The sequence below is a fragment of the Phragmites australis genome, chromosome 18 (assembly GCF_958298935.1).
Source record: "Phragmites australis chromosome 18, lpPhrAust1.1, whole genome shotgun sequence".
Taxonomy (NCBI): domain Eukaryota; kingdom Viridiplantae; phylum Streptophyta; class Magnoliopsida; order Poales; family Poaceae; genus Phragmites; species Phragmites australis.
The window spans coordinates 26,686,859-26,699,911 of NC_084938.1; the positions used below are offsets into that span (position 1 = coordinate 26,686,859).

Genomic DNA, 13,053 nt, shown 5'->3' on the forward strand with positions numbered 1-13,053 from the left:
GGCGGAACGGCCGAGACGGGAAGGAAAACCGGAAGAAGCTGGAACCGGAACACCTCGGTTGGGTGGCGTGCTAGTACGGAGTCCCGGCCTCTTGACGTCCAGGAGAGGCCGCACAGGGCCGCTCAGGCTTTTTTTTAACATGGGATTGAAAAACCATGGGAATAGAAAAAGCACAAGAATATAATAGGAATATATGTGTAAAACAGAGAATTGAAAAATAGAGGAATTTTGTAGTAATACCTCGATCCTACACGAGCGAGCAAAAATATGAGGTCAAAGTGGATGTTTTCATTCCTGTGAAAATTTTCCAAAATCAGCAACTAAAGAAACTTTCCTCTATTTTTCCTATGCGTGATTCCGAAACAAAGAGCTCTACACAACCAATCCCTATAGATTGAGGAATCCTATGTTTTTCCTTTGAAAATCCTTCATTCCAAGAAAACCCTCAAATTCTTGTTTTTAAGTAGATTTCAGTGGACTTAGACATTTTTTTTCTGGAAATTGCAAATACACAATAACCAGTATGCCCCGCTAAATTTGTAGGATGGGCCGCACTGCTCTAACGGCCGTCGTCTGGGCAGGGGGTGTCGTATACGCATGCTCTAACAATTGGAGCTTGGGATAGCTTTGGACAGTTGGAGCACAACACTGGTGCCACCGGATTCGACGCTTGCATCACCGGTGCCGTGCAAGCCTTAAACCCAAGCACCTAGCACCCTTCCGTGTGCGTGTAATTGCTGATTATAGGCTTGCTATTTTATAGTCCCAGTGTGTCTAAGCGAGTAAGCATCTCATCGGCACCAAGCCTCTCTGTGAAATTCGTGAACTTCTTGTTCACTTCGAGAAACACATACACACGTCACACGACACGAGCTTCCCCGGTCCTGAAACAATGGCGATCCTGAAGTGTACTTCCATTGACAGTGGCACGGGCTTCAGCCTGAGCGAGGATATGCTCACCGAGATCATTCTCAGGCTGCCTGTCAAATCGATGGCGCGGTCCAAGTGCGTGGCCAAGAACTGGTGCGCCATCATCTCCGACGGCTACCTCCGCCGCAGACTCCCCCTGCACCTGTCCGTGGTTTACTTCCCCGACAACCCGGCTCGCGGCAACGCGCCGAGGTTCGCGTGCGCGGCCAGCGGCGACAGTCATCTGCTTGAGGACTGCGATCTCGGCTTCTCCCCGTTCCGCGAGGGCGACGTTGTGTGCGACGCCTGCAACGGCCTTCTCCTGTTCCGCTCCGCCGGCACGCCGCGGTTCTACGTTGTCGACCCGGTGACGAGGCGGTGGGTGGCGCTGCCGAGGCCGTCGAGGGACGCGCGGCTGTCCATGCTCGTGTTCGACCCGTTCAGCTCTCGTCACTACCACGTGATCAACTTCACCGGGTGGCACGAGCGCGGGGCCGCGGTCGAAGTGTTCTCATCAGAGACATGGGCGTGGACCGCGCGCGACGTGGAGTTCGGCGTTCCGGCGAGCTCCCTCTCCGCCGCCTCGATGCACTTCCACGACGGCGCCGTGTACATGCTGGCCTCCGACCCACACCGCGTCGTGCGCATGGACGTCGCCCCCGACGCCGAGCTCGCGTGCACGACGGTCGAGCTGCCCGAGCCCATGGACGGAGGCGACGGCCGCGTCGCGCACTCCGGCGGCCAGCTACATTACGTGACCAGAGACGGTGGGCTGCTCAAGGTCTGGGTGCTCGAGGGCCAGTGGCGCCTGAAGCATGCCGTCAAGGTCGACGACGTCGTGGAGGGAGGGTGCAGGGGAAGCGAGATCAGGTTCTTGGCGCTGCACCCGGAGAAGGATTCGGTGTACATGTCGTCGCCGTGGAAGCTCGTGGAGTATGACCTGACGAAGAAGGAGATCACCGGAGCTTGGGAGTTCGGCGGTAAGGATCAGACGGACGAGAAGAATCGTGTCGTCAAAACTTGGCTCGTCCCTTCGTCGTGGTACCTATCGGATTCCTTCGCTTCTGGTCACGTGCAGTGCTAACTCAGGGGCAAAGTTTGTCGATTCGTTCTCTGTTATCTTGCTTGCTTGCAAAGATATATTTTTTTAACGAACGCTTGCTTGTAAGGATTGGTACTAAAAAACAATGTAATTCTTTGAGTGAATTGATGTATGTACTTCTTGACGATGTGTTGTGTATTGTAAATATATTGTTGTATAGGTTGATTTGATTGAAAGAAATTTGGATTTAGACCACAGGAAAAGGAATGTTTGCTTGGCTTTCAGCTCAGAGTGAAGTCCTAATCAAATTGGTGCCTGGCTGTCGGCAGACTGCAGCACAGTCCCCTGACGACGTGATGCTGTGGACAAAAAAAATCGAACTCTCCTGAACGGATCATATCACTTGATCAAGAATTTGGGATGTAACTTTGCTGAACTAGGAAGATGCATAGCGTAAGGATAGATGTGACATTCACTTGATCAAGAATTTGGGATGTAACTGATTGAATCAGGCAATGCCAAGCATGACGACGAGCTGTCGATATTCAGAAGCACAAGCACAAGAGCATGGAGGTTTATTTATTCATTGTGCAGTTTGCTTCTCCTTGGTCATGCCGCTTGTTTCTCTGACTTGTCACTATCAAGAAAGTTGAAAGCCAGCTGATTTATCTGATAGAGAAATGAGAATACATGGAGGACCATTGCGACTTTTGTTTTCTTTTTATTTTTCAAGTCCACGGTACAGATAAGAAATACACACAAATCGATATTTAAACTCAGGCAAATTTCTTCTCTCCCTTGGGAAACCATATTGTGTTTTTTTAATGTGTACCTCTCGGTGTCTATGCTGTCAGGTGCTCGATCTGGGTTTGTAATCAAGTGTATTTGAGCTATCCTCTTCACTCTGTCCCACTAATCCACTATCCGTATGTCGAGAAATTCTTTAATTTTAATGTTTTTTTACTCTTTTTTGTCTTTGGATCAGCAGGCCCGTTTGTTTTTGCTGTGGGCCGAGCCCATGTGTTGGTGCCTCAATAGGGCGTCGGTCTGCAAGGACATAGGAGAGAGCCGGAGAACTTGTGAATGGATGAGGGAGAGGGAGGTCTGGCGGCCGGTGCGGCGATGGCGTAACCGCCTCCGGATCCCTCAGGATCGTGGGGATAGAGGGTGCCATCATCGTGTCTATTTGAGGTAGGCTTCCTCTCTTGAGTTGTAAGAGAAAAAAAACTTCGATCCTCATTCGTTTGACTTTTTTTTCTCTCTGATTTGGCACGTCGCACGGAGCCAGAGCCAAGAGGAGCTCGGTTGTTGCTCTCTGTGCATTGGTGCTTGGTGCATTGTGAGGTGGAGCTTCTGATTTGGAGCTAATTGGAGTTGTATTCACCGAGGCTTACTCATACTTGCAGTGATGGTACGGTTGGGGCTTTGTATCTCCGTCTTCTCTTGCGTCGACGACAACTGGTGAGTGATTGGATTTCTGGGATAGTGGCTAGTGAGCCGTGTCTTGCCTCATTCTTTAGTGCTTTTCAGCGGATTGCACTGTGAGTATTGTCCTCCTTCTATGTCCTGAACAGCATGGTTGCTTGTGGTTCTAAAAGCTCAATGATGATGAATTTTACTAAACTTGGGCATGTAGTCTAAGTACAATAAACAGAATATGTAAGTGCTATGATAGCTTAGCTCTTCCAGGCAGGTTGCGAGAGCTATAATTTTAGTCTCTCTGGTTAATTCTTGTATACCTAATCCTTTGATTTGGCTGATTCTCTGTTCACTGCCTGCTAACTTTAAATGTTTTGGATAAGGTGCCACTGTGATTGTTGATGGAGCAGACATTGTTGGTCTATTCTCTATGTGATGAGTTGGTCTGCTGCTCAATCATTTCAGTTTCGCAGTTTTGTTTCCATCTATAAATCTGAAAAGTAACTCTGTCCAGAAATTAGCGTTAAGCTTTAGAGGGTGTTTATCAGCTTCTGTGTCTAGATGTGATCTTAGCTACATGCACAATTTTTTATGAGTATTATGTTCAGCTAGTGAGCGAAAATTAATGTTCTGGGGCCAGCTGATTAGAGCATTCTGATAGCGAACTTTTAACACATTAACTTTCTATTTTGATACATGAATGATCCTTTTGGTTACTTACTAGTGGCTCATTCTTGCTATATCATGATTATCTTGTATATTATAATTTGCTCTTGTTACGATATATATGGTATATGGGTATTCTTGTTCTGATTATCGCACTTTATACACCACCATATACGGTGCACATGTACAATAAGCTTGTACGGAACTGAATTAAAAAGATGGAGAAGAAGAAGCATCTAATTTTCAAATCTGACTTTCAGCGACCATGGGGCTAATGTATATGATCAAGACCAACTATATTCTCTTGTAAGCATTACTGCATTACTACTGCATTACAGTGTGACCGCTGTTCCAGTGACCATCTTGTTTTTTTTTTTCTGAGGAAACAGCAGGTGAATTCCCCACTGAATCCAGTGATCACCTTTCTTGTACTAGTCATTAGTTTCCTTAGTAAATTATCTTTCTTTCTTTTTCTTTACTACGAGTGTAATTAACCTATGACATATTCACAATCTTTTCTCACCGTAGAGAGCCTTATTTTTCCTTTTCTTTTGAGATTTAACCTAGTTAAACCGGTTGAAGAACGCGATCATATCCTTGTAGACGTAATCCTTGGCGCAGACGCCGATGACGAAGTCGAGGTGCGCGAACTGATCCAGGTACTGCACCGTCAGCTTGTCGCGGTCGTGGCCCCGGAGGTCGTCGAGGAGGAAGCGCACGTCGTCGGCGTCGGCGAGGGAGTCGCGGCCGCCGTAGGTGAGGAAGAGCGGGAAGTCCGCCGGGATGTTGGACATCTCGTACACCGGCGGCTCGGCCTGGCCGTAGCTGGCGATGTTCCGGCCCGGCAGCACGTAGTCGTACTTCTGCAGCACACCGTCGCGCACGGCTGTGTCGATGCAAAAGAAGGATACCAGTTTTACCAAGCAGTAAATTGCTAAGAATTTTGATGTGCAGTGGATAGCGACGCAGAGGAAGTTCATACTTTGAGCGAAGTGGACCATGGTTTTTGTGGAAGTCGGCTGGGGTTCGTACTTGAGGAAGACATCGACTGCAGAACTGTTGAGGCAGTAGTTTTTCCCTGACAAACCATGCACAGATGAGAACAGGAACAAGAACATCTGCAACGTGCGTTCTCTTGTTGTTAAGAAGCATAGCATGCACGTAGCGATTAGCCAATCTTTACCTGTGATGGAGGCGAGGAGATCGTAGCAGTGCATCCCAGGCTTGCGGCAGAACTCTCTGATCAAGTTTGCCACTGGAGGTCTGCAATAAACAGAGCAAAGATGAGTTCAGCTCCACGCGAATTTTAACTTGTGGTTCCAAACAGGAGGAATCTTAATTTGACCGCCATACGATGTCGGGTTGAACTCGGCGACGCCAAGGCCATCGGAGAGCAGCTGTTTTGGAATTCCGTTGGTCAGAACAGAGTTTGTTGTTGCAAAGAAAACGATGACTGAAGGATGTTACGATTTTAATATCTGCATGAAGGAGAGACCTATGAGGTTACCTCTCCAACAAATGCTTTAGCTAACAGTAAGCCAATGGGTGTGGTGATGTGGGCAAGGTAGGCGACCGGCGTCAGCAGCGCAGCTGACTTCAGCTTGTCCACCAGCCTGCCCTCTGAGAAGGCCGCGAGTGCCACCAGTGTCCCCTGAAAACAAAACCAGAGCATGCGATTTGTGCTCTACTAGAGCATGTGGTTTTACAGTAGTTTGGGCTAGAAGATGCTCATAGTATCTTTACGTACCATGGAGTGGCCAGCGTAGTGGGGCTTCTGCCCAGTCTGTCTGCAAACGAAGTCGACCATGGCCGGCAAGTCACTGACCACCAAATCATCCCACGACCAGTTCCAGTAGAGCTGAGGACCCAGAGGAAGAGCAAACGAAAGTAGCAGAGCAAGTCGATCAATACATCGGGAGATCGAGCTTATAGACGCAATAGTTCCTCAGACCAGCAAATGCATTACCCGGCTGGACGGGTCGAGCGAGACGTGGCGGCGGCTCCACCGCGTGCCCCGGGTGTTGGCGATCCACACGTCGAAGCCGCGGTCGGCGAGGACGAACGCCAGCGACTCCTCCGGCGAGGCCAGCAGCCATGTCATGCCGTCCTGCGAACGCGACGCGTCACATTCGTCAGCCTCTAGAACGCTGTGTCTGCATGTGCTCCTCGTGTCTAGCGGACCCCCCCCCCCCCCACCTCCCCCCGGTGTCCGAGGGCCCTAAGGGTTTGTGCTCTCGGACTGCCACATGGGCGCCGCGCACCGTGCGTGCAGCTCGCCGCGATGTGGTGGCTCTCCCCGTCCACGACTGAGACACGCGCCGGCGCTGCGTCTGTAGCGCACAAGACCGTAGCACAAGCATGCAGCACGTATACACGTACCGACATCAATTCTCCGGCTGGCTTGTTTCCATCTAGTACGTAGAATCGTCACGTTTTCAGATGGTCCCGTCTTTTTTTTACAGCGGTCGCTTCACGGACTTAACGGTAAGATTAGGGATGCAGTGGGTATCTAATAGTGAGTTTTTAATCACCATTTAGTTTATTTTTTTCTTAATTTGATTAGATGGATGTGAATCTCTAGTTTTTTTTTTTAGTTTAGGATTGACTTAATAACCAAAAAAGATAGGTGGACATTGCAGCTTTCCGGATCCGGACTGACAGCCCGATCTCGCCGAAAGGAGCATTGATGATTCTTATACACAAGCAGCAGCACGTATACACTCATTGTTTTCCGTTTGGAAGTAGTTTACTTAACGGTTAGGAGAAAACATATATTGCTCCATGCACTGACACACACTCTTTGCAGTATCGACAAATTCAGTTTGTTTAAGGTTTTACAGATTTTTGTCTAGGTAGAGCAAAGAGGTGAAGAAGAAAGAAAATGTAGCTCTTAATCTGTAGATAGATTATAGGGTATGATCGGTTGAAAAAAATATGGGTGGATGAATTAATTAAAATTTTAATTATGTTATGGACCAACCATTGGAGAGGTTAGTTTTTACACTCTTTATGCCGTGAAAGAAATAGTAGATAGCAACTAGTGCTATCTAAAGGGGCCTGTCGGGCCAGCCCATTATGGGCTTAGCAAGGCACGGGTCTACTAGGCTAGTCCGACAGCTCGTTTACTGTAACGAGTCGTGTTGTGCTGCACTCTCGGCCTACAGTATAGCCCAGCAGTCATCGTGCCGTGCTGGGCTAGCCTGGGCACGGTTGCAGTCCGGCGGCACGGCTTGTCCCAGTGGCACGGTGCACAACCGGCTCGATCAGTCCCACAACACTCAAAAATAGAAAATAAAATAAAATAGCTATAAATCAAAAAAATTATAGAAAGTAGATAAAAATGAGCTTGATTAATTAGTTATCTTGTTAAAAATATTTCTATTAGAAGAAAAAGGGTGCAACATATTTTTCGAGACGTGTCGGGCCAAACCTAGCTAGACCAAGACATGTCGGGTCGGGCCATGCCTTTACTGGCCTGACTCAACTGGGTTGTACCATGCCGGTCCACCGTGCCACGCGCTCGGCTCAAGTAAGACCCGCTCAGCTCGAATCATGTCGTGACTAGGTCATACCTACAATACCATATTTTGAGCCGGTCCACTAAGCACAGCCTATTTTAACAACACTAATAGCAACTAACTAAAAACGTAAAAGGTGCAACGGAAAGATAAATACTGAATGCGTTGCACCGGCACCATAGGGTGCTGCCTGAGCACATGAAAATCCATAAGAAACATTTAAAGAAATGAGGAGTGAGTTGGAGCCATGCATGCATGCGTACCACAAGAACCCCATGCTGCAGGAGCACCGGCTGCCCCGCGCGCGCCCCGCCCCGCCCGCCGGCCGCTCCGCCGCCGCGGCCCCTCGGGATCCTTTGCAAGCTCAAGATGTATCCGTCCTCCGTCGTCACCTATATATCCAGCAAGTCGATCAGGATACAGTACGCAATACTTTCTTTCTATCCGCTTCACGGTGCACCTCGATCATGTCAAGAACGATTCGAGAAACTGAACCTGATGCTCTTCGCAAGGGTAACCGAGCGGCGTCACGGCTATCGCGCAGGCGCCGCCGCCAATGTCGCGGTCGCCACCGTGGTTCGGGTTCGGCTGCTGGACGCGCGCTCCGGCGGCGAGGTGCAAGGAGAGCACGACGGCGACCGCCGCGGCCACGGAGGAGAAGGCAGCACGATCCGTGGGGCTCATGTTGGCGATGCCGGCCGTGCGCTGCCCCCACTAGCTATTGTTGTGTGCGAAGTGCGATCGAGATTCGAGAGGAGTGGACGCGTGCTGGCGTATTTAAAGTGCGCGGGGAGATGGATCAACTGGCACGAAAATTGCAATAGCTCTTGCAGACGCATGTTTTATTAGAACTATTTATTTACATTAAAATTGCTAAAGAGTAGATGAAAAAATTACAGAGTAAGTAAAAGAATCAATATATTGATATATATCAGATGAGAAAGAGATGAACAGATAAGATAGTTTGTAAGTGTGCAAGTATGCGGAGTTACATTTCTCATGCGTGCAAGCGAGTGTGTGTGAACGGATGGACCGGCGAGTGGGATTCTTGGTGTTTTGCTTTCTTCAGCGTGACACCTTGGCTCTTGCACGAGCCATCCACTCAAGTCTTGGCGATTTTTGTTTTCTTTTTGAGAGAGGAATTCTTGGCGAATTCATTAGGCATAACTACCTACGCACGATTTTCAGGAGCAGTAAAAGTAACTGCCATGGTCTCCCATGTTCAAGAAGAAAAGAGTAACTGCAAGTCTGCAACTGCGGAACAGAGTATTGATGTCCGGTTAAAACTTAAAACAGAAATGCTCCTTAAAAGTTATTCCATGCCGTGTTTTGCATGGAGGACAGATAGTTAAGTAGTAAGAATTTTCCTAGCGGTGGTAGTGTTGTGGTGTGACTGTGACGCGTGCATTCAGTCAGAAGTCAGAACAGTTTCTATTCCATCCATGCCACACGGTCAACCACTGAAATCTGGTCTAACAGTGATAGTAGTAAATGCTAGTAGTAAAATTAAGATATCATGTTCATTATTCAATTAGACCATATTGGTGTACATTATTCTTTTATATCATAAGTACAGTATTTCCCATAACCACATAAAAAATACATTTTTTTGTTTTTAATATCCATGGGTGACGAGAGGTGAAGGCTATGCACCACCATTTGGAGTTCGTGATTACAATGCATTAAGCAAACAAACTTTATAAGTTGCTACGTCTAGAATGTTGGAGCAGAAAGAAAGATATATACATTGTCGCGCAAAAAGAACCATAGCGGTTAGCCGACTCCAGCAGAGTCACCATCCTAGCCGCATCTGCTACAGTGTTGATTTGTTGCTGTCCGACAAGCGAGGTAGCGTTCCAGCAAAAATCTATCAAAGCTACAGTGCTGCTACAAGCGGATACAAGGAAGCGGCTGCAAATTTATGGATGGAAACATGTGACCATAATACTGTTTATAGAGAATGAATATGAATCGGTTGAGAGTGAGAGTAATTAAAGATAAAAAATAGATAGTTGTTGGAGATAAAAAAATATAAGTATTATAATAGTGTTGAATGCGGTAATATTATTATAGAAAATTAATTTTTAAAATATCTGTTGAAGATAGCATTAGCTAGTGCCGCATGTAACGTTGCAATTCAAACAGCATAACCATTGTCTCTTCCTGCAAAACACAGCGACCCCAGTTTCCTAAACTGAACTGCAATATCTTCACACTACACTGTCGGCAACCAGAATTTAACCTCAGAATTCGACGAGGTAGGGCATTCGCCTGAGGCTAACATTTTGCCGCTCCTTGATAGGGACAAAACGAGTTCAGTCGTGTAGCATGTCGTTGCATGGGATGCTATGATCAACTCTGTTTTGGACTTCAGACTTCGGTGTGGGCTCTGCTTGTCAGCATCCAAGTACTCCACACGTCTAGGCATCTCGCACACGGCTTCTTGAACATGCAGCCTTTCTTGGGTTCAGACGTGCACCGGCGGCGGCGGCAAAGGACTCCCCAGCTCGGAAAACAGAAGTGGGAAACGGACATGCGTCCATGCTCATCGACCTGATCGCTTAGTTTTCTCGGACTCTGAGAGTATCGTATCGTCTGCTCGCGTCTTTTCTTGCAGGAACAAGGCTTCGAGTAGCACGGCATGGCGCGTGCGAGGCAGCATGGGGCCGGCACTTGTCTGGCTCCTCAAGAACTGAACATTCCGACCCTTGAAAAAATGGAGACCGAACGTCAGCTCAAGCGTTCACATTTCTATTTTTTGAGGGACAAGTGCTGTGCCCAGCTTCGAGTTCAATTTGGGTGGCTTTATGCTTAGTTCCGTATATGTAATCTCGAGAAGGGAAAAAAAGAAAAGGATTTTTTGCTCTCTTAGTGCGTAAGATAGTGCTGGAGTCACTGAATTGCTTCAGACCTTCAGTGGCCTGTCGTGTCGGCACTTTGTAGTGTGTTTTTTGTTTGTTGCGGCACTAGTTTGGTGCATCAATTAATTGTAGCCTAAATCGTGTTATGCGCTTGTTAGTTCATTATATCGTTTATAGATAAGCCATTCACACACACACACAAATATATATATATATATATATATATATATATAGAGAGAGAGAGAGAGAGAGAGAGAGAGAGAGAGAGAGAGAGAGAGAGAGAGAGAGAGAGAGAGAGAGAGAGTGAGAGAGAGAGATTTGACAGAACAGCCTATATAGAAAATGATTCAACATTCGTGTTTGCCTAAGGTTGACAAGCTTTAACTACCGAATTTCGCTGCACTATACTACTGCTTCCAGTCTTCAGTCTTCCCATCTGTGGTCCTTCACAACCTATCACCACTTCGTTCTTCTTTTCCCATAGAGAGTAGACCAAATGGTGAAGATTGCCAGATCTTCTGAGGCTAGCTCGCTGAACTTCATTTCAGAGTTCAGACTTCCATTGGAAGAAGTAAGCTGTCGTCAGTACGGATATGCATGGCCGCCATTACTAGCCGTAGGATGGATCGGTCTTTAGTCTCCACATATGTAGGAGCAAAGGTCATACTCCTATCGTGCAGCAGTACCAAGCAGTTGAGTGCAAGTAACGTGGCTGATACCTTTGGAAGTTGCATAGACACAATGAATGAATCCTCCAAGACCATCGATTTCTAACTTCTAAGATGGCAAGGGAAACAAGGAACGAAAAGAATGATGCTCCGCTTGACAACTTATCCTGACGAATCATGTAGGAGTGCTTCTCTTCTCTTCTGAAGCAAGCTGGTAACGGAAAAAGGGCAAGATTCTTGCCATCTTCGAGATGTTTAGAATGATTGCCATATAGGAGATGGCAGCGTCGCTGCTCGCTGGCCTCTTTTGACATTGGAGCGGCAATTGTCCCATCTTCTAAACTGAGCTCTGAATGATCTCGCATCTCTGGTACTTTTTTTTGGCATCTCTATTACTCCGTAACAGAGATGCTCACCAAAAAATAAAAAAAAGAGGCCAGCGAGACGAAGTCGGTTTAGACTATTGGACATCTTTGGTACTCTGTGTGAGACGAGATAGACTATTGGATAGGCTGCTGCTGACGGTGAGGCGGTGGAGGAGTAGGACCACACAGATAGACTTGATAGCACGGGACACACAACGATCTTTTTTATTTTTATATTTTTTAAATCCGAAAACTGCAAATATATGCATATGTTTGGAAATTTCGCTACTTTATACTCCTACCGAGCGACAAGTTACTTGTCATCTTTTCAACGGGCGATAGGTTAAAAAAATAAAAAATACTACATTTCAATGCTCTCAAAATTCAAAACGCTATCAAAATAGTCATAAAAAATTTAAAAAAATTGTGGTGTACAGGATACTATTATGTAGATCTTCAAAAAATTTAGACAAAAATATTACCTGTAAAATGAAAAAAAAAAGAGACAAATTTCAGGGATGACCTGTAAAATGAGAAATAAAAAAAAATCCACGCACGGCTAGCAAGACTAGGCCGCAAAGCCCAACTAAAGCAATTTCGCCTCGTTTTGCCCCCACTTTTCGGCCCAGATCAGGCTCTAACCTGACTGAGCTGCTAAGGCCAATAGTAACCGACTTCGTCTCGTTTACAACCACCTTTCAGCCCAAACCAAGCTCGTCCGCCGAAGGATGATGGTGGACAGTTTCGGCCCACATCATCCCAACGAGAAGTATAGCCCGGCCCGTGGGTTTTCTGAAATGGGCCTTCTTAGCCCAAATCGTCGAGAGGTTAATTTGACTTGACATGAAACGGTCTTGCGTTTTTGCACATCCCCCCCTCCCCAGATGTGTCTTTTTCTAATCTCCTGATTATCCCGTCAGTCCTGCTTAGTAGATTAGTTTTTAAAAACATAAGTATAACATGCAGTACCTGTATATACTTACATAATATCTACTGAAGACCGAAAATACAGAGTTTAAAGATGAAGTCATTGTAAACTATAAACATCTCGTTGTGGACGGGTATGTCACTTATCATTGAAAAAATTTCATTTTAGTAAGACATAAGTAGCAAATATGGGATTTGGTGCCTGATGGATAGCGAGTATAACCATCTTTATTAACCATATTAGTTAATGTGGCTTACGTGCCGGTCTCTTCTAGCCGATTAAACTATATATTTGTGCAGTTGTGTAGCGGTTGGGTCTGTTTAAGTTAGATTACGATTGTTTCTTCCTAATTTTATAGAAAAGATCCAATAACTCCCTTTCACATCGATGCGTTCAAACAAATGGCAATATTTTGGATTGAATTTTATATTTCCCTGATCCTATCCACAATGTCAAAAAGTTCCAAATAGCATGTGATTGTTTATAGGAGCGGATCTAGCCTAAAAATTTAAGCAGAGCATGATCATGTGTCTAGTTGGACCTCTCTTGCCTCAGGCTCCGCCTCTAATTGTTCCAAGTCGTTGTTTATTCCTCTGGATCTAATCCCTCCCCCACAAAGAAACATTAATGTGCTATTAATACATGATTACATTCTACTGACAACTAGTAGTGCTTGA

General features: G+C 46.3%; 2 protein-coding genes across 2 annotated transcripts; one reads left to right on the forward strand and one right to left on the reverse strand.

Moving 5' to 3' along the window:
- Nucleotides 1–627: 627 nt before the first annotated feature.
- On the forward strand, nt 628–2,135 carry LOC133898396 (putative F-box protein At5g52610). The gene has a single exon (XM_062339077.1). The coding sequence runs from the start codon at nt 893–895 to the stop codon at nt 1,991–1,993; it is 1,101 nt and encodes a 366-aa protein (XP_062195061.1). The 5' UTR covers nt 628–892; the 3' UTR covers nt 1,994–2,135.
- Nucleotides 2,136–4,317: 2,182 nt separating this feature from the next.
- Nucleotides 4,318–8,287, reverse strand: LOC133899037 (triacylglycerol lipase 2-like). The gene is made up of 9 exons (XM_062339936.1): nt 8,050–8,287; nt 7,818–7,946; nt 6,003–6,143; nt 5,784–5,894; nt 5,544–5,687; nt 5,390–5,433; nt 5,220–5,299; nt 5,019–5,114; nt 4,318–4,922 (listed from the first exon to the last, which is right to left on the reverse strand). Exons 1-9 carry the CDS (start codon nt 8,236–8,238, stop codon nt 4,600–4,602), a joined length of 1,257 nt encoding a protein of 418 aa, XP_062195920.1. The 5' UTR covers nt 8,239–8,287; the 3' UTR covers nt 4,318–4,599.
- Nucleotides 8,288–13,053: the final 4,766 nt, after the last annotated feature.